Source organism: Mesoplodon mirus (genome assembly GCF_964341445.2).
Source record: "Mesoplodon mirus genome assembly, chromosome: 4".
In the NCBI taxonomy this organism is placed as follows: domain Eukaryota; kingdom Metazoa; phylum Chordata; class Mammalia; order Artiodactyla; family Ziphiidae; genus Mesoplodon; species Mesoplodon mirus.
In genome coordinates, this window is record NC_138979.1 from 96,424,720 (window position 1) to 96,446,390 (window position 21,671).

General features: G+C 36.2%; 1 protein-coding gene across 1 annotated transcript in view; it reads left to right on the top strand.

The window, feature by feature from the left end:
* Window positions 1–84: 84 nt before the first annotated feature.
* The window catches only part of FAM227B (family with sequence similarity 227 member B), a gene marked incomplete at its 3' end in the record, with an annotated part of 241,992 nt that continues 220,405 nt past the window's right edge, over window positions 85–21,671 (top strand). The window contains 3 exon segments of the mRNA XM_082620108.1: window positions 85–262; window positions 15,295–15,348; window positions 17,609–17,840. Of these exon segments, the coding sequence (XP_082476234.1) occupies window positions 15,298–15,348; window positions 17,609–17,840 (283 nt within the window). The 5' untranslated portion in view covers window positions 85–262; window positions 15,295–15,297.

Here is a 21,671-nt window from a genome sequence, read left to right on the forward strand (position 1 = left end):
CTTTCCGGGCGACACCGGAGGGAGGAGCCCAGCCGTTGCTAAGGCCGTTGCTAGGGCCTGGCTTAGCGCGGGCCCCTCTGGCAAAGGTAACGGGCTGGGAGGACCGCGGTACGGGGTTAGACGGAAAGTCCCGCCTCATCGTCTCCAGTGGTCGGTGGTGTCGCCCTTTTCCGGAGAGACGGGATGGAAGACCAGGACCCCGCTCCGTGAGACTGACCCGGACCACTAAAGTGGGACGCGGTTCTCGAAACAAACTGTCAAGGTGCAGTTGCAGTGAGTTGTGAAAAATGCAGTTCCTACAGAACACTTCCCCATTTACCAATTCCCAAAATATTTTACTCGTGAGAACTTTGTTCTATTACTTTTTTTAAGGCTATGTCAAGAGAAGTATTTCGTGTGCTGCATAGTAATGAAAGCTGTTAGAAAAATTATATTTTGATAATTTGGTTTGCTTTAATACTACACACTCGTGTAGAGTTGGGACTGCTTTGTGCGCTTTTCCAGTTTGAAATTAAGTGTAATATGTGGATGGATTATTAAACCATTTTTCCTTGCCCCACCTCAAAGAAAATCCAAACAAAAGGAATGCATGTTGACAATTGTGAGATTTAGAAACACAGTGACCGGATATTGAGCAATGGATTTACTGAATACTCTGAATTTAGCAAGTGAGAGATAAAAGACAGAACCTTACCCTAGAGGACCTTACATATCAAGTTAAGCGTGGGTAGTACAGAAAATACAATATAACTAATAAATTATAGGAATTTCAAAAGAGCTCAGAGTGGTCAATGAAGTTTTATTGGCTCATCTTGAGTAAAGCCTTGAAGAATGATTATGGTTTAGGGCAGTGTTATTCAAAGGGATGGTGTGGTCCATCCATTGGTGGAGGTCCCATTTGTAAGCAAGGAAATCTATTTAGTCACAACTACACTTTTTAAAAAATGAAATGGTCTAGTGTGAAAATATCAGTGCATGGCACTTGGTAAAGTTACGTTTTGCTTTATGGAGTTTTAAATTATGTATGTATGTGTGCATTAGGTCACGTTTATAAAATGGATTTCTCATTGTGTGTTTCTCTTAAAGTTTGAAAGCCACTGCTTTGGGGGAAAGAAAAGTAGCAATAGCAAAGTCCCCAAGCCAATAATAAATAATTCACACCTTGGGCTTCCCTGGTGGCGCAGTGATTGGGGGTCCGCCTGCCGATGCAGGGGACATGGGTTCGTGCCCCGGTCCGGGAGGATCCCACATGCCGTGGAGCGGCTGGGCCCGTGAGCCGTGGCTGCTGGGCCTGCGCGTCCAGAGCCTGTGCTCCGCAATGGGGGAGGCCACAACAGTGAGAGGCCCGCGTACTGCAAAATAATAATAATAATAATAATAATTCACACCTTAATCTTTTTTTTCCTTTTTTTTTTAAATTAATGAATTAATGAATTTATTTTTGGCTATGTTGGGTCTTCGTTTCTGTGCGAGGGCTTTCTCTAGTTGCAGCAAAAGGGGGCCACTCTTCCTTGCAGTGCGCAGGCCTCTCACTATCGCGGCCTCTCTTATTGCAGAGCACAGGCTCCAGATGCGCAGGCTCAGTAGTTGTGGCGCACGGGCTCTAGTTGCTCCGCGGCATGTGGGATCTTCCCAGACCAGGGCTCGAACCTGTGTCTCCTGCATTGGCAGGCAGATTCTCAATCACTGCGCCACCAGGGAAGCCCCCACCTTTATCTTTTTAAACTAATTTAGTTCAAGCACACAGATTAAAAAGCAAATGATTCTGTTAATTAATCGGAGTGAGTATTAGGTTACTATTGCTATGTGATAAATTACTCCAAAATATGGTGGCTTAAAACAACCATTTTATTATGTTCATGAATTTTGTGTTCAGTAGAACATAGAGGGACAGCTTTTTTCTGATAACTCAGCTGTGAAGACTGAATGCTAGCAGAGCTCCTGTGTGTAGCCTCCCCATGTGGCCTGGGCTTCCCCACAGTATGGCAGTAGGGTAACCAGACTTCTTAGCCTAGGACCAGTGCTCCAAAGTCAAATGTTGCAATGAACAAGGCAGAAACTACATGTTCTTTTCTAACCTAGTCCCCAAAAGTAACACAGCATTACTTCTCTCACATTCTTTTTATTATAAGTGAGTTTCAAGTCATGTCTAGATTTTAGGTGAGGGGACGTAGATGCCACTTCTCAAAAGATTGTCAAGGAATTTGTGACGGTTTTTTTAAAAACCAACACACTGAATTTACTGCTGTCACAGAAAACCCCAAAATTTCAGTGGTTTCATACAATAAATTTTTATTTCTCACAAGAAATTCATTGTGGCTATTACTAGTCAGATGAAATGTTAAACTTAAGAATGTAGGTTTCTTTCTATTTTTAGTGGTTGTGCTGTCTCCTACAACTTGGAGCCACAGCTTACCTGTCAAGAAAGAAAGCACGGTGAATCACACAAAAATTTTAGAGGTCAGCCCTAAAAATGGCGTATGTCACTTTGCCTACATTTCATTGGCCAGAATTTAAGCCAAGTTCCCCTCTAACTGCAAGGGAGCCTCAGAAATATAGAGAAACATACAGGTATTGGTGAGCAGTAACAGTTTGCCACATTCTAAGTTTTTAACCAAAACCCTGTAGTCCCCAACCCCTCCTTTTATCTCAATTCTTTTCTTCAAAGGAAAATTCTTTCAAGTATTTTAGATACTTCTGTTATTTACTCCATATGTCAAAATATACTGCAATTTCTTGATTTTTCACTTTCTGAAAGAAGGCAGTGATAAAGCTCTTTTATAACACCACTCCCAAGTGTGTGAACATTCCTTCTCTCCCTACCCCTACACACTCTTATCTCCTCATCTCTCAATACTGTAGTATCACAGTTTTTGTTTAAATTAAGATTTGTAAATATTATTCAAGCATGAGCCACATATGATCACATTAACGTTTTTTTTTTTTTGGCAGGTCTCTTTTTTTTCTTTAACATCTTTATTGGAGTATAATTGCTTTACAATGGCATGTTAGTTTCTGCATTATAACACAGTGAATCAGCTATACATATACATATATCCCCATATCTCCTCCCTCTCGCGTCTGCTTCCCACCCTCCCAATTCCACCCCTCTACGTGGTAACAAAGCACCGACTGATCTCCCTGTGCTATGTGCCTGCTTCCCACTAGCTATCTATTTTACATTTGGTAGTGTATATATGTCCATGCCACTCTCTCATTTCATCCCAGCTTACCTTCTGCCTCCCCATGTCCTCAAGCCCATTCTCTACGTCTGCATCTTTATTCCTGTCTTGCCCCGAGGTTCTTCAGAACCATTTTTTTTCTTTTAGATTCCATATATATGTGTTAGCATATGGTATTTGTTTTTCTCTTTCTAACTTACTTCACTCTGTATGACAGACTCTAGGTCCATCCACCTCATTACGAATAACTCAATTTCATTTCTTTTTATGGCTGAGTAATATTCCATTGTATATATGTGCAACATCTTCTTTACCCATTCATCTGTCGATGGACACTTAGGTGACTTCCATGTCCTGGCTATTGTAAATAGAACTTCAATGAACAATGTGGTACATGACTCTTTTTCAGTTATGGTTTTCTGAGGGTATATGCCCAGTAGTGGGATTGCTGAGTCGTATGGTAGTTCTATTTTTAGATTTATAAGGAACCTCCATACTGTTCTCCATAGTGGCTGTATCAATTTACATTCCCACCAACAGTGGAAGAGGGTTCCCTTTTCTCCACACCCTCTCCAGCGTTTATTGTTTCTAGATTTTTTGATGATGGCCATTGTGACTGGTGTGAGGTGATACCTCATCTTAGTTCTGATTTTCATTTCTCTAATGATTAGTGATGTTGAACATCCCTTCATGTGTTTGTTGGCAATCTGTATATCTTCTCTGGAGAAATGTCTATTTAGGTCTTCTGCCCATTTTTGGATTGGGTTGCTTGTTTTTTTGATATTGAGCTGCATGAGCTGTTTGTATATTTTGGAGATTAATCCTTTGTCAGTTGCTTTGTTTGCAAATATTTTCTCCCATTCTGAGGGTTGTCTTTTGGTCTTGTTTATGGTTTCCTTTGCTGTGCAAAATCTTTTAAGTTTCATTAGGTCCCATTTGTTTATTTTTGTTTTTATTTCCATTTCTCTGGGAGGTGGGTCAAAAAGGATCTTGCTGTGATGTATGTCATAGAGTGTTCTGCCTATGTTTTCCTCTAAGACTTTTATAGTGTCTGTCCTTACACTTAGGTCTTTAATCCATTTTGAGTTTATTTTTGTGTATGGTGTTAGGGAGTGTTCTAATTTCATTCTTTCACATGTAGCTGTCCAATTTCCCCAGCACCACTTATTGAAGAGGCTCTCTTTTCTCCATTGTATGTTCTTGCCTCCTTTGTCAAAAATAAGGTGACTATATGTGCGTGGGTTTAACTCTGGGCTTTCTATCCTATTCCATTCGTCTATATTTCTGTTTTTGTGCCAGTACCATACTGTCTTGATTACTGTAGGTTTGTAGTATAGTCTGAAGTCAGGGAGCCTGATTCCTCGAGCTCCATTTTTCTTTCTCAGGATTGCTTTGGCTATTTGGGGTCTTTTGTGTTTCCATACAAATTGTGAAATTTTACGTTCTAGTGCTGTGAAAAATGCCATTGGTAGTTTAATAGGGATTGCATTGAATCTGTAGATTGCTTTGGGTAGATTGCTCTGTACAGTCATTTTCACAATATTGATTCTTCCAATCCAAGAACATGGTATACCTCTCCATCTGTTTGTATCATCTTTAAAGTCTTTCATCTGTGTCTTTTGTCTTTTGCCTTTTGTCTCCTTAGGTCGGTTTATACAGGTCTTTTGTCTCCTTAGGTTGGTTTATACCTAGGTATTTTATTCTTTTTGTTGCAATGGTAAATGAAAGTGTTTCCTTAATTTCTCTTTCAGATTTTTCATCATTAGTGTATAGGAATGCCAGAGATTCCTGTGCATTAATTTTGTATCCTGCTACGTTACCAAATTCATTGACTAGCTCTAGTAGTTTTCTGGTAGCATCTTTAGGATTCTCTATGTATAGTATTATGTCATCAGCAAACAGTGACAGCTTTACTTATTTTCCAATTTGGATTCCTTTTATTTCCTTTTCTTCTCTGATCTCTGTAGCAAAAACTTCCAAAACTATGTTGAATAACACCGGTGAGAGTGGACAGCCTTGTCTTGTTCCTGATCTTAGAGGAGATGGCTTCAGTTTTTCACCATTGAGAATGATGTTGACTGTGGGTTTGTCATATATGGCCTTTATTATGTTGAGGTAAGTTCCCTCTATGCCTGCTTTCTGTAGGGTTTTTATCATAAATGGGTGTTGAATTTTGTCAAAAGCTTTTTCTGCATCTATTGAGATGATCATATGGTTTTTCTTCTTCAGTTTGTTAATATGGAGTATCACATTGATTGATCTGCATATATTGAAGAATCCTTGCATTCCAGGGATAAACCCCACTTGATCATGGTGTATGATCCTTTTAATGTGCTGTTGGATTCTGTTTGCTAGTATTTTGTTGAGAAGTTTTGCATCTATGCTCATCAGTGATACTGGCCTGTAGTTTTCTTTTTGGGGGACATCTTTGTCTGGTTTTGGATTTGGGGTGATGGCCTTGTCGAATGACTTTGGGAATGTTCCTCCCTCTGCTATATTTTGGAAGAGTTTGAGAAGGATAGGTGTTAGCTCTTCTCTAAATGTTAGAATTCACCTGTGAAGCCATCAGATCTTGGACTTTGTTTATTGGAAGATTTTTAATCACAGTTTCAATTTCAGTTATTGTGATTAGTCTGTTTATATTTTCTATTTCTTCCTGGTCAGTCTCAGAAGGTTGTGCTTTTCTAAGAATTTGTCCACTTCTTCCAGGTTGTCCATTTTATTGGCATATAGTTGCTTGTAGTAATCTGTCATGATCCTTTGTATTTCTCCAGTGTCAGTTGTTAATTCTTCTTTTTCATTTCTAATTCTATTTATTTGAGTCTTCTCCCTTTTTCTCTTGATGAGTCTGGCTAATGGTTTATTAATCTTGTTTATCTTCTCAAAGCACCAGTTTTAGTTTTATTGATCTTTGCTATTGTTTTCCTTCATTTCTTTTTGATTTATTTCTGATCTGATCTTCATTATTTCTTTCCTTCTGCTAACTTTAGGCTTTTTTTGTTCTTCTATCTCTAATTGCTTTAGGTGTAAGGTTAGGTTGTTTATTTGAGATGTTTCTTGTTTCTTTATATAGGATTGTATTGCTAAAAACTTCCCTCTTAGAACTGCTTTTGCTGCATCCCATAGGTTTTGGGTCATCGTGTTTCCACTGTCATTTGTTTCTAGGTATATTTTCATTTCCTCTTTGATTTCTTCAGTGATTTCTTGGTTATTTAGGAGCATGTTGTTCAGCCTCCATATGTTTGTATTTTTTACAGATTTTTTCCTCTAGTTGATAACCTAGTCTCATAGCGTTGTGGTCAGAAAAGATACTTGATATGATTTCAATTTTCTTAAATTTACCAAGGCTTGAATTGTGACTCAAGATATGATCTATCCTGGAGAATGTTCCATGAGCACTTGAGAAGAAAGTGTATTCTGTTGTTTTTGGATGGAATGTCCTATAAATATCAATTAAGTCCATCTTGTTTAATGTATCATTTAAAGCTTCTGTTTCCTTATTTACTTTCATTTTGGATGATTTTTCCACTGGTGAAAGTGGGGTGTTAAAATCCCTTACTATGATTGTGTTACTGTCGATTTCCTCTTATATGGCTGTTAGCAGTTGCCTTATGTATTGAGGTGCTCCTATCTTGGGTGCATAAATATTTACAATTGTTATATCTTCTTCTTGGATTGATCCCTTGATCATTATGTAGTGTCCTTCTTTGTCTCTTGTAATAGTTGTTATTTTAAAGTCTATTTTTTCTGATATGAGAATTTCTACTCCAACTTTCTTTTGACTTCATTTGCATGGGAATATCTTTTTCCATCCCCTCATTTTCAGTCTGTATGTGTCCCTAGGTCTGAAGTGCATCTCTTGTAAACAGCATATATACGGGTCTTGTTTTTGTATCCATTCAGCCAGTGTATGTCTTTTGGTTGGAGCATTTAATCCATTTACATTTAAGGTAGTTATTGATATGTATGTTTCTATTACCATTTTCTTAATTGTTTTGGGTTTGTTATGTAGGTCTTTTCCTTCTCTTGAGTTTCTTGCCTAGAGAAGTTCCTTTAGCATTTGTTGTTCAGCTGGTTTGGTGGTGCTGAGTTCTGTTAGTTTTTACTTGTCTATAAAGGTTTAAATTTCTCCGTTGAATCTGAATGAGATCCTTGCTCTGTAGAGTAATCTTGGTTGTAGGTTTTTCCCTTTCATCGCTTTAAATATATCCTGCCACTCTCCTCTGAGAGTAAAGTTATTGGTTCTGGATCAACTGGAAATTCACGTGGAAAAAAAAACCCCTCAATTTATTACCTCACCTAATACACAAAAATCAATTCAAGGTAGATCATAGACTTAAATGTGAAAGTAAAGAAGTATAACATTTAGAAGGTAAAATAAAAGACCATCTTTTTACTTTGGGGTAGGTTAAAAATTTCTTAGATAAGATAAAAATGCATAAATAATTGTCTTTACTAAAATTAATGCATCATAATAAAAAGCATTAAAATGGTGCACACTATTTTGTCTTATCTGACAAAAGCTCTACATCATAACAATAAAAAATTAATAAGAATGCCATCAATATCAATAAAATCAGTAAAAATACCAACTCCCAAATAAAAATTTATCAGAAGACTTGAATATTTGCTTCACAAAAGAATATATCCAGATTGCCAACAAGCAGTTGATCAGCATCATTTTTCATCAAGGAAATGCAAATTAAAATCACAAGATACAACTACATGCCCACCAGAATTGCTACATTTAAAAGTATTGACAATACTAAATATACAGTAGTACTAAAGAATACTACATTCTTTAGTAAGAATGTGGAATTACTGGCACATTCATACACTTCTGTTCAGAGTGAAAATAGGGACAATCACTTTGGAAAACTACTTGACAATATCTACTAAAGCCAACCCAGCAATCCCACTCCCAGTTCTATATCAAGTATACCAAAAGAGATTAAAAAAGATTTCTTATTATCTTGATATAATAATATACAACATAGTTTACACAAAGAGAAAAGGACTCAAATGTCCATCAAAAGTAGAATGGATAAATTTTGGTATATGTTATACAATAGAATATTACACAACAAAGAGAAAACATTACTACTATATGTTGAAACAACATGGATGAATCTTACAGACACAGTGTCAAGTGAAGGAAGGTAGAAAGTGTACATATTGATTATTCCATTCAACTGAAGTTCAAAAATAGACAAAACTTATCTAGAGAGGTAGAAGTAGAATACTCTTTATATTGGGGAGGCAAATGACTGGAAAGGAGTAAGACGTTACTCTGGGTTACTAGCAATGTTCTGTATCTTGATTTGTACATTGGTTATAGGGGTGTATAGATTTGTAAAAAAAAAAATTATCAATCCATACACTTAAGAGCTGTGCAGTTTACTGTATGTGTTTTTTACTTTAACAAAAAGATTAAGAAACACAAATTAGTTGCACATATGACTTGGAAAAAACAAGCCATAGTTATAACTATTATATTAATATTGGAACTGTAAATGAAGGCATAATTAAAGGTATTTTTTAAAGGAATTGTGATAAAATGGATATAGGAGATAAGGAAGGAGAAGGAAGAGTCTAAGATAATTCAGACTTCAAATCTGGATGATTGTGAAACCTTTATAATTAAAAAAAAGAACAAGATTTACTGAGTAAGGACTTGCGTTTCAAGCAATGATCATGAATTGTGTTTTGAAAATACTAGGTTTGAATTTAAAATACCTAAATGTAAAATATTTATGCTCAAGTCTTCTATGAATCTTTAGAATAATATGTCTTAAAAGTTATTATTATGAATAAAAATAAGTTTTAAACAATCAATTACATAGAATTTTAAAATTCAGACATTAAAGATGACCACAAATCTCATAGCTTTGAATCCCACTCAACACTGATGATACATTAAAGACAATGTAAAATTATTATAACTGATTTTGGAATTCCTGGGGTAAACTACATGTGAGCATGATATATTCTTTTTATATCTGACTGGCCTCAAGTTGGTAGTAATTTGTTAAAGATTTTTGTATCTATGTTCTTGAGGGACATTTGGTCTATAATCTTTTTTTGTAATCTTGTAAGATTCTATTATCAAAGTTATTCTGACTTTATAAAATGATTTAGGAAGTATTCCCTCCTCTATTTTTGAAAGTTACTATATCATCTTCTTTCAATTTTGGTAATTTTTTTTAAGGATTTGTCCATTTCATTTAGGTTGTCAAATTCATTGACATAAGTTTTAAATTATGTGCCATTTAGTCATTTAATGTGTGCACATTCCCTAATGACATCCCCTTCATCGTTCCTGGTATTGATCATTTATATTTTTTCATTTTATTAACTTCAATCTATTAAGGTATGATTTTTTTTTATCTCTTAAAAGACCAGATTTCAGTTTGTTGAGTTCTCTATTGGTTTTGTATTTTTATTTCATTGACTTCCGCTCATATCTTTTTTATTCCTTTTTCTACTTATTTTTTAGTTCTTCTCAGTTTTTTTAGCTTCCTAAGTACTGTGTTTTCTTCTAAGCATAGACTTAGGTGCATCCCACAAATTTTAATAGATTATGTTTTCATTATCTTTCATTATCATTCAGTTAGAAAACTTTCTAATTTTTCCTATTATTTCCTCTTTGAGCTAGAAATGGATTATTTAATATTCAAGGATTTCCTAAATATGTTTTTGTTACTATTTTCTATTGTGGTCAAAGAACACACTCTGAATGATTTCAATTATTTGAAATTTTTGAGACTTGTCTTATGGTACAGCATAGGTCCATCTTGGTGAAAGTTCCATGTTCCATCACTTTAAAAGATTGTGGGACTTCCCTGGTGGCACAGTGGTTAAGAATTCGTCTGCCACAAGAATATACAGTGGAGAAAACACAGCCTTTTCAATAAAGGGAAACTGGACAGCTACATGTAAAAGAATGAAATTAGAACACTCCCTAACACCATACACAAAAGTAAACTCAAAATGGATTAAAGACCTAAATGTAAGGACAGACGCTATCAAACTCTTAGAGGAAAACATAGGCAGAACACTCTATGACATATATCACAGCAAGATCCTTTTTGACCCACCTCCTAGAGAAATGGAAATAAAAACAAAAATAAACAAATGGTACCTAATGAAACTTAAAAGCTTTTGCACAGCAAAGGAAACCATAAACGAGACCAAAAGACAGCCCTCAGAATGGGAGAAAATATTTGCAAACAAAGCAACTGACAAAGGATTAATCTCCAAAATTTACAAGCAGCTCGTGTAGCTCAATAGCACAGAAACAAAAAAAGCCAATCCAAAAATGGGCAGAAGACCTAAATAGACATTTCTCCAAAGAAGATATACAGATTGCCAACAAACACATGAAAGGATGCTCAACATCACTAATCATTAGAGAAATGTATATCAAAACTACAGTGAGGTATCACCTCACACCAGTCACAATGGCCATCATCAAAAAATCTACAAACAATAAATGCTGGAGAGGGTATGGAGAAAAGGGAACCCTCTTGCACTGTTGGTGGGAATGTAAATTGATACAGCCACTATGGAGAACAGTATGGAGGTTCCTTAAAAAACTAAAAATAGAACTACCATATGATCCAGCAATCCCACTACTGGGCATATACCCTGAGAAAACCATAATTCAAAAAGAGTCATGTACCACAATGTTCATTGCAGCTCTATTTACAATAGCTAGGACATGGAAGCAACCTAAGGGTCCATCAACAGGTGAATGGATAAAGAAGATGTGGCACATATATACAATGGAATATTACTCAGCCATAAAAGGAAATGAAATTGAGTTATTTGTAGTGAGGTTGATGGACCTAGAGTCTGTCATAAGAGTGAAGTAAGTTAGAAAGAAAAAAACAAATACCATATGCTAACACATATGTATGGAATCTAAAAAAAAAAAAAGTCATGAAGAACCTAGGGGCAAGATGGGAATAAAGACGCAGACTTACTAAAGAATGGACTTGAGGATATGGGGAGGGGGAAGGGTAAGCTGTGACAAAGTGAGAGAGTGGCATGGACAAATATACACTACCAAATGTAAAATAGATAGCTAGTGGGAAGCAGCCGTATAGTACAGGGAGATCAGCTCGGTGGTTTGTGACCACCTAGAGGGGTGGGATAGGGAGGGTGGGAGGGAGGGGGATGCAAGAGGGAAGAGATATTGGGATATATGTATAACAGATTCACTTTGTTATAAAGCAGAAACTAACACACCATTGTATAGCTATTATACTCCAATAAAGATGTTAAAAAAAAAAAAAAAGAATCCGCCTGCCAATGCAGGGGACATGATATCGAGCCCTGGTCCGGGAAGATCCTACATGCCACGGAGCAACTAAGCCCACGTGCCACAACTACTGAGCCCACGTGCTGCAGCTACTGAAGCCCGTGTGCCCTAGAGCCCACGCTCGGCAACAAGAGAATCCACCGCAATGAGAAGGCCGAACACCGCAAGGAAGAGTAGCCCCTGCTCATTGCAAGTAAGAGAAATCCCACACGCAGCAACAAAGTCCCAACACAGCCAAAAATAAGTAAAATAAATAAATTTTTTAAAAAGTTTGTGTATATTCTACAGTTGTCGGGTATAGTTGTTCTATAAATATCAATTAGGTTAAGTTCCTTGATAATGTTGTTCAGATCTTTTATCTCCTTACTGATTTGTGTGTTACTGAAAGAGATTTTAAAATCTTTTGCCTGTTATATGATCAGGCCCCTCAAGATGGTCCTCTCTTCCTCTTTATATATCCCCTGCTCGACCAGCCCCTTCCCCAGCCAATTATTCTAATCCTTAGACCAAAACAGCTCCACCTGCTAATTTATCAAAGAGAAACATCTGCCCTCATTAACCGGAGGGGCTGTGAAGGACACGCCTCTGCCGGTTTCCCCGATAACTGATGAGCCAACCTGATGTTAATTGCCCCTATAAATAGTAGCCTCCTTTTCCGGAGTAGCAAAGATTATTGCTGTGTCTTGTGTGCCGCAGGAGGTGAGATGTGGCTCCAGGCCTTTGGACTTGTAATTTCCTATCTATTAAACTACTGATGTCTCTGTCGCTCTTTTCAGGTTCTTTCTTCAGTCTTGCAACTGAGCAATTACAAGGCTTACAGGCCTGTGAGGTGCAGCCCAACACCTATATTTCCTTTTAGTTTTTATCAACTTCTGCTCTTTCTTTTCAAGCTCTCTTATTAGATGCAAATGCATTTGACATTGGTATGACTTCTTAATGAAGTGACGTTTTATCAGTGTGAAATAACCTTATTTATATCTGGTAATACACCTTGTCTTACAGTCTACTTTGATATTAATATAGACAGTTTTCTTATGTTTCGTATTTGCATGGTTCTAGAAATCCCATTCGCTTTTTTTTAGAATTTCTATTTCTCTTTAAATACTCCATGTCTTCATGCACTATAATCCAACCTATATTTTAAAATCTTTAATGTATTTGTAATAGCTGTTTTTAAGTCCTTGATGCTAATTACAATCACTGGATTCTCAGTGAATTGGTTTGTATTGACTGCATTTTCTTTTGATTATGGATCCCATTTTCCTTCTTTGTATGTCTTGAAATTATATTGTGTATTAGACATGTGGAAAAAATTGTGGAGGCTGAAGTTTTAGTTTTAGTTTTGAGAGTGCAAGGCTTTTTTCTCTCCTTAGTACTTCAAGTGAGAGGCTGATTTTTTTTTTTCTTTTTTTTGAATACTCCTAGATTTGAGTTGGGCTTTAGGGTTGGCTGCAGCTTTAATTAGATTGAGTTAACTTGTGACTAACCCAAATTCCAACCTCCCTCTTCACAGCCACCTGTTATATCTTGTCAATGTTGAGTTGGTACAGGTGTGGAATGAAGTTTTAGATATTATTGGTTCACCTTTGTACTCAATTCTGCCTGGGCTTCTGGAACCCAAGTACTATAAGAATGTGTTGGCTTACATAAGTTCTGTATCTTTCCAGCCCCTCCTCTTCTGCTTTTCTAACAAAACTCAGAAGTAAGACTTGGGGGCCAGAGAAAGGATTGTTTGGTTGAGTCATTTATTGTTTCATTTGTGTATCTTTCAGACTCTGGTTAATTCCCCAGCTCATGCTGACTCTTGAGGCCCAGCTGATTTCTCTTCATCTCTTTGAAGTTACTGCCCCATGGCAGGCCAACTCTTCCCTCAGTGTATGCACAGAGCTCACTGTTGGGTAAGGAAGCTGTCACAGCTTTATGCTCACTTATAAAGGAGATGTTCCTCTCTGGATTTCAGGTCATCAAGGCTTACAGGGAGGGCAGCTTCATGGGTTTGCAAGCTGTGCAGTTGCATAGGACCTACTAATTAGAAGGACCCTATACTAGGTTTAATAGTCTGATGTTAACATCTTAAAATTCTTGTTTTTTGAACAAGGGACTCTGAATTGTCACAAATTATGTAGTCCTGCTTACTGGCATCCACCACTTTTCACTAACCCCATAGAAAAGTAAGATTTTTATTTGGTCTGGGATTTTCATATTGTTACCATGGAAGCATCGGTGTTTTTGCATCCTTCTACATCCTACCAAGGTCATAAGTCTGTTTAATTTATGCCTCATCTCCTTTTAACTTCCCCCCTATAGAACTCTGGGATTGTATATTGAAATTATCTGAAACTTTCCTATGCAAGTTTCACTCCTTCAATTCCTTTTTCTAATTCCCTTTAGTTGAAATGTGGGTATTTTTAGGGCTTTGTACTAGAAGTGGTTTGACGGCCATTACAAAGGGGAAAAAAGGTAACATTTAAATTGTTTTAAATCGGCTCCTTTGTATTCTGTGCATTTCAAAATATACTGATAGCTTTCTTCTAGTGAAATTGCTATACTCACTATCCCTGAAGACTATACTGTGAACGTTTTTTTTGTCTCTCAGAATTCTGTGTACACCATCTCTTATTTCTTATTCTTCTCAATTTGGCTAGGCCTAGAGCCCGTATTTTCCATAAAATTTCTTGACAGCTCTGTGCATCTTTGCTTCTGTACACTTGTTTTTTATAATGACTGTCACATATGCCCTTTATTTTATTATTGTATTATCTGTTATATATTTACTTATGTTCATCACATATTTTAAACAGTATTAAGACAGTGAAATATTGTATTAAACCTCAAATGTGTAGTTATTTTTGCAAAACATGGTCTTGTGATTTGTAATCTTGATCATTTTATCTATTGATGTGAAATATGTTCTAGTAAACTATAATACAATCTTTTCAGACGTGTTATGCACATCACAGTACTTAATTATGCACTGACCATTGGCCAGTCACTACATGAAATTTTGACACTTTAGCAGTGATTACACTACAGTTTTTGTCCTCATAGAGATACAAATCTGCTGTTGTTACCGTAAAGAATCTTTTGGGGGACCAAGCAGGGCTTCCTAGAGAAAGCAACTTTTAATTTGATATTTGAAATAAGAGTTAAATAGGCCAAGAATGAATTGGAGGGAGAGGGTTTGGGGCAGAGGAGCCTTCCAAGCAGAAGGACGAATGTGCACACAGTCTCTAAGGCAAGGAATAGCAAGATGTCTTGATTAAATTAATTTGTGTAATGAAAGAATACATTTTCAACTTACAAAGAAACTACTAACAAAAATGGGATTATTACTTCCTACGCTGAAACATTCAAAGATTTAAATTATTTTCACCAGGTCACTACTGTGCCTTTTAAAATATTTCATCAGTAAGAGGAGAATGTTATTATATTACTGGCTCTGAATTTATTGTAGACACCATCCAAGATAGCCCAAAATATCTTGGAACTTTTGTTGGAATTGGAAATGAGGATATTCAGCAGGATTCATATGGAGCTTTTCTCCAGGAGCAGTGTATGAGAGTGAGGCCTTTTACAGAATTTGTTTTGGAGGCTCAGAATTTAAACATTGATCTCTGTCCCTTTTCAAAGTGCAAGGACTTTACAAAAGTGAATATTTAACAATATCTTACAGCTCTGAAAATTATAAATTAAGTCCAGTATCATAATGTACTGAAATAAATTAGGTGTAAGCATCATATAAACAATCTGAATTTATGTTAATGAACAATATTGATTTTATTTCATTAGAAAATGCAAGAACCTCCAAAGAACATTGAAGAATTCTTAAAGCTTCAAAACTTGGTGAGTAGAATATCCTGTTATTTTGGGACTTTGATATGTGACTGGGGCACATATCAGTCCTCTTCTTTTAGGAAAAAATAACAATTCTTTTTGATTGCTTATAGAATTACTTTGTCAATTTAAAAAGAAATTGTTGAGAGTTTGATTAGAATTACAGTAGGCTTTTGAAATTACTTTTAGAAACAGTCCTTTAAAAAATACATTCTAAAATTATATAATGTTAAAGCTATAAAGACTTTATGTGCCACTCTGATCTATCTACCTCCTTAGATGTAATTTTTTACGTTTCAAAATTACCAATATGTTTTTTTTCTGATTATGACTATGATAGTCATTTTAGAAAATTAAAAGAAAGAGATGAGCACTGAAAAGGATAAGCATCCTAATTTTATCATTTATAGATTAATCACATATATCTCACTTTTTAAAGTAGGGAAATCACTATCTAATCAGGCTGGTAGAATTTCAAGATACTTTATTCACCTCATACTGTAATTCAGTGTCTTGGACAAGAATTGTGATATCTCAAGTCTGGCATAAAGGCTACCTTTTCATAAACCTTTGTGCATATTGTAAAATCTGTTCAAATTCATTTCCATTTTAGCCTCTCCCCACTTTTCCCAAATTCATTTCCATTTTAGCCTCTCCCCACTTTCCCAATGTCCATAACGATAGCAAGTGAGGACCCATAACGTAAGGACTATGTTTTCAAATCTGGCTGTCATTCTAATTTGACGATGTTTGTCTCCAGGGAGTATATCTTGTGATCATATCTTATTTTTCTGAGATCTTTGTATTTTTGACACATCCAGATTTTAATGCTGGAAAACTTCCCCAGGTGGTTATGTGTTTTGTTTAAGATGTATGTTTATAGGATTTGGGAGAGGGCACTTATGTATCTAAGTAATATTCTCTTTTTCCAAAATGGCAGGGGCACCTAGATCCTGCTGGGAAACTTCTCCAGCATTAAAAGCTGGGTATTATTCAGGTACCTGTTATCATTAGAGAATACAGTGGGTTTAGGAAGCTTTTAAAGGAAGAAAAATGGTAGTAGAATAGACCAATGCAGGTTTAAAATTTCTGATCTGCAGACTTCAGATTTATTCCCATTTAAGCTAAATTCTTAGAATATCTTACCCAAATTCCTCTTAAAGAGTTTCATCCTGTGAAAGTTCCTACTATTCCAGAAAGCATTTTCTTATTCACAAACCTTTGTGTCATCTATATTTCTTTGTTTTGGTATTAAACACTTTTATTAAAAGATAAACTTAGATTTGCAAATATGAATGTTCCTTTCCTTCCCTTCATTTCCCTTTCTTTTCTTCCCTTTCCTTGTTCTCCTTCCCTTCCTGAACAATGTAGTCCTAAGGCCATTTGGCGGCCAAAACAAGGCAGCATCCACATTGGCAGGGGGGAGGGGAATGTTCTTTGGTCAACCAGAGCAGCCTTTCTGAACTCAGCCACCATGGGGGAAGGTATCCATGTGATACCACAGGTGTCGGGGTCCAAGGGGGTGAGGATGGTATTCACATGTGGCCTCGGGTGGGGAGGTAGTTCAGGAAATGTGGAGGTAGGCTATGGCCTGGTATGAGAAATCAGAGCCTAAGCAGGATGAGAGGGGCATCCACATAGTGAATAGTCTGGCAATGGATAGGAGAGATTGGCTACCTGAAAAGATGGATCAAATAAGTACATATATTTAAGATAATGGCTGCTAGGTTTTTCACTGTTGGAGATGGTAATCATAATATGGAAAGAAAACTAGAATGTTTGGAACTGGAATTAGAGTTATCAGTATGAACTTGTGGTTTTAATTACATAGACTGAGGAACTGTTGTAGACTGAAGGGGACTTAAAACATGATGCTTAAACACAATGTGTGATACTGAACTAGAGCCTTTTGCTATAAAGAACATTATTGATTTAGCTGATGAAACTTGAGTAAACTCAGAGAATTAGATAGGAACAATGTAACAATGTCAATTTCCTTATTTTGATGGTTTGTTTTTAGAAAATAGATGCTAAAGTGTTCAAGGATGATGGGGTCATCAGTCAAGTAAGCAACTTATTTTCAAATGATAAAAAGGTTTTGTAAAGCATCTGAAACTTCATGTTTTTTTTCACAAGTTAAAAAAATGCATTTAATAAAAAATGATGCTATAGAATAAAGCCTCAATTTCAGCTCATTGATTTTTGAACTCTTCTATTTAAATTCATTTTAAAAAATGATTTAAGTTGTATTGGCTCACATTTTTTGCAGGATCACTGGCCAAAGGAAATCCATTTTGGGGATAATGATAAATTGTTATGTACTCTGAAGAAAATAAAAGAAGATAGTTCATTTACTTCAATTTATACACATCTATGGGGAAATGTCCCGCGAGTATATGATGCGGCCATGGCCATGGAGTCAAGATTAGCAGAGTGTTCAATTCTTCTGAAAAACCATGTCTCTGAAATATTTGAGTGGAACAGAATAACTTCCAGGACAAGTAAACCTTATTTTTTATATGCATAAAGTAATTGTCACTTGTGTGTGTGTCTATCACTGTGTGTGTGTATTCTCATAAAGAATGAAATCCTAAGATTTAAAATATCAAAACATAAACATAAATTTATTCTATTTTAAAACCTCTTCATTTCAAAATGGTCCAATTTGGATTTTTAGTTGAAAATGAACATTGGGATTCAAAGAAAGTGTTGCTAGGATAAAGCCTAAAACAGTTCTGACCTTTGAGCCGGAGCAGAGGTAACCAAATATCAGGAAAACAGGGTTGCATCAACTAATATTGTTACCAGAGACAAGCAAGTCAGCAAGAGTCAGGAGATAAAAACAGCTAGACCTACAACCCAAAGTAAAAGGAGTGAGACTTGAACTATATGAGCTAAGTTAATCTGTGAGAAGTACCTAGCATTCACTATTGGATAACTGCAGACTGAGTGAAAAGCGTATCTGTAAGTAATGATAATTTTTACTACTTTTCAGTATTTATATAACCTTTACCTAGTTGTGTTTATTAACACTTTCACAGTAGTTTTAGATAATAATGGTGATTCTTATCTTTCTCTTTATTTAACGGGCAAACTTGTAATATATGTCTTTTTTTTTTTAAACATCTTTATTGGGGTATTATTGCTTTACAATGTTGTGCCGGTTTCTGCTGTAAAACAAAGTGAATCAGCTATGTGCATATGTATATCCTCATATACCCTCCCTCTTGCATCTCCCTCCCACCCCTCTAGGTGGTCGCAGAGCACCGAGCTGATCTCCCTGTACCATGCAGCTGCTTCCCACTAGCTATCTGTTTTACATTTGGTAGTGTATATAAGTCCATGCCACGCTCTCACCTCGTCCCAGCTTACCCTTCCCCCTCCCTGTATCCTCAACTCCATCCTCTACATCTGCTTCTTTATTCCTGTCCTGCCCCTACGTTCACCAGAACCATTTTTTTTCTTTTTTTTTAGAGTCCATATATATGTGTTAGCATACCGTATTTGCTTTTCCCTTTCTGACTTACTTCACTCTGTATGACAGACTCTAGGTCCATCCACCTCACTACAAATAACTCAAGTTTTGTTTCTTTTTATGGCTGAGTAATATTCCATTGTATATATGTGCCACATCTTCCTTATCCATTCATCTGTCAGTGGACACTTAGGTTGCTTCCATGTCCTGGATATTGTAAATAGAGCTGCAGTGAACATTGTGGTACATGTCTCTTTTCGAATTATGGTTTTCTCAGGGTATATGCCCAGTAGTGGGATTGCTGGGTCATATGGTAGTTCTGTTTTTAGTTTTTTAAGGAACCTCCATACTGTTCTCCATAGTGGCTGTATCAATTTACATTCCCACCAACAGTGCAAGAGGGTTCCCATTTCTCCACACCCTCTCCAGCATTTATTGTTTCTAGATTTTTTGATAATGGCCATTCTGACCAGTGTGATGTAATCATTTCTGTAATGATTAATGATGTTGAGCATTCTTTCATGTGTTTGTTGGCAATGTGTATATCTTCTCTGGAGAAATGTCTATTTAGGTCTTCTGCCCATTTTTGGATTGGGTTGCTTGTTTTTTTGATATTGAGCTGCATGAGCTGTTTGTATATTTTGGAGATTAATCCTTTGTCAGTTGCTTTGTTTGCAAATATTTTCTCCCATTCTGAGGGTTGTCTTTTGGTCTTGTTTATGGTTTCCTTTGCTGTGCAAAATCTTTTAAGTTTCATTAGGTCCCATTTGTTTATTTTTGTTTTTATTTCCATTTCTCTAGGAGGTGGGTCAAAAAGGACCTTGCTGTGATTTATGTCATAGAGTGTTCTGCCTACGTTTTCCTCTAAGAGTTTTGTAGTGTCTGGCTTTACATTTAGGTCTTTAATCCATTTCAAGTTTATTTTCGTATGTGGTGTTAGGAAGTGTTCTAATTTCATTCTTTCACATGTAGCTGTCCCGTTTTCCCAGCACCACTTACTGAAGAGGCTGTCTTTTGTCCATTGTATATTCTTGCCTCCTTTATCAAAGATAAACCCACGTACATATGGTCACCTTATCTCTAGGCTTTCTATCCTGTTCCATTGATCTATATTTCTGCTTTTGTGCCACTACCATACTGTCTTGATTACTGTAGCTTTGTAGTATAGTCTGAAGTCAGGGAGCCTGATTCCTCCAGCTCCGTTTTTCATTCTCAACATTGCTTTGGTTATTTGGGGTCTTTTGTGTTTCCATACAAATTGTGAAATTTTTGGTTCTATTTCTGTGAAAAATGCCAGTGGTAGTTTGATAGGGATTACATTGAATCTGTAGATTGCTTTGGGTAGTATAGTCATTTTCACAATGTTGATTCTTCCAATCCAAGAACATGGTATATCTCTCCATCTGTTTGTATCATCTTTAATTTCTCTCATCAGTGTCTTATAGTTTTCTGCATACAGGTCTTTTGTCTCCGTGGGTAGGTTTATTCCTAGGTATTTTATTATTTTTGTTGCAATGGTAAATGGAAGTGTTTCCTTAATTTCTCTTTCAGATTTTTCGTCATTAGTGTATAGGAATGCAAGAGATTTCTGTGCATAAATTCTGTATCCTGCTACTATACCAAATTCATTGATTAGCTCTAGTAGTTTTCTGGTAGCATCTTTAGGATTCTCTATGTATAGTATCATGTCATCTGCGAACAGTGACAGTTTTATTTCTTCTTTTATGATTTGGATTCCTTTTATTTCTTTTTCTTCTCTGATTGGCTAAAACTTCCAAAACTATGTTGAATAATAGCAGCGGGAGTGGCTTGTTCCTTGTCTTGTTCCTGATCTTAATGGAAATGGTTTCAGTTTTTCACCATTGAGAATGATGTTGGCTGTGGGTTTGTCATATATGGCCTTTATTATATTGAGGTAGTTTCCCTCTACGACTACTTTGTTCAGAGTTGTTGTTTTTTTATCATAAATGGGTGCTGAATTTTTTCAAAAGCATTTTCTGCATCTATTCAGATGATCATATGGTTTTTATCCTTCAATTTGTTAATCTGGTGTATCACATTGATTGATTTGAGTATATTGAAGAATCCTTGCATTCCTGGGATAAAGCCCAGTTGATCGTGGTGTATGATCCTTTTAATGTGCTGTTGGATTCTGTTTGCTAGATTTTGTTGAGGATTTTTGCATCTATATTCATCAGTGATATCAGCCTGTAGTTTTCTTTTTGTGTGATATCTTTTTCTGGTTTTGGATTCGTGGTGATGGTCGCCTCGTAGAATGAGTTTGGGAATGTTCCTCCCTCTGCTATATTTTGGAAGAGTTTGAGAAGGATAGGTGTTAGCTCTTCTCTAAATGTGTGATAGAGTTCACCTGTGAAGCCATATGGTCCTGGGCTTTTGTTTTTTGGAAGATTTTTAATCACAGTCTCAATTTCAGTACTTGTGATTGGTCTCTTTATATTTTCTATTTCTTCCTGGTTCAGTCTCGGAAGGTTGTGCTTTTCTAAAAGTTTGTCCATTTCTTACAGGTTGTACATTTTGTTGGCATATATTTGTTTGTAGTAACCTCTCATGATCCTTTGTATTTCTGCAGTGTCAGTTGTTACTTCTCCTTTTTTGTTTCTAATTCTGTTGATTTGAGTCTTCTGCCTTTTTTCTTCATGAGTCTGGCTAACGGTTTATCAATTTTGTTTATCTTCTCAAAGAAACAGCTTTTAGTTTTATTGATCTTTGCTGTTGTTTCCTTCATTTCTTTTTCATTTATTTCTGATCTGATCTTTATGATTTCTTTCCTTCTGCTAACTTAAGGGGTTTTTTTGTTCTTCTTTCTCTAATAGCTTTAGGTGTAAGGATAGGTTGT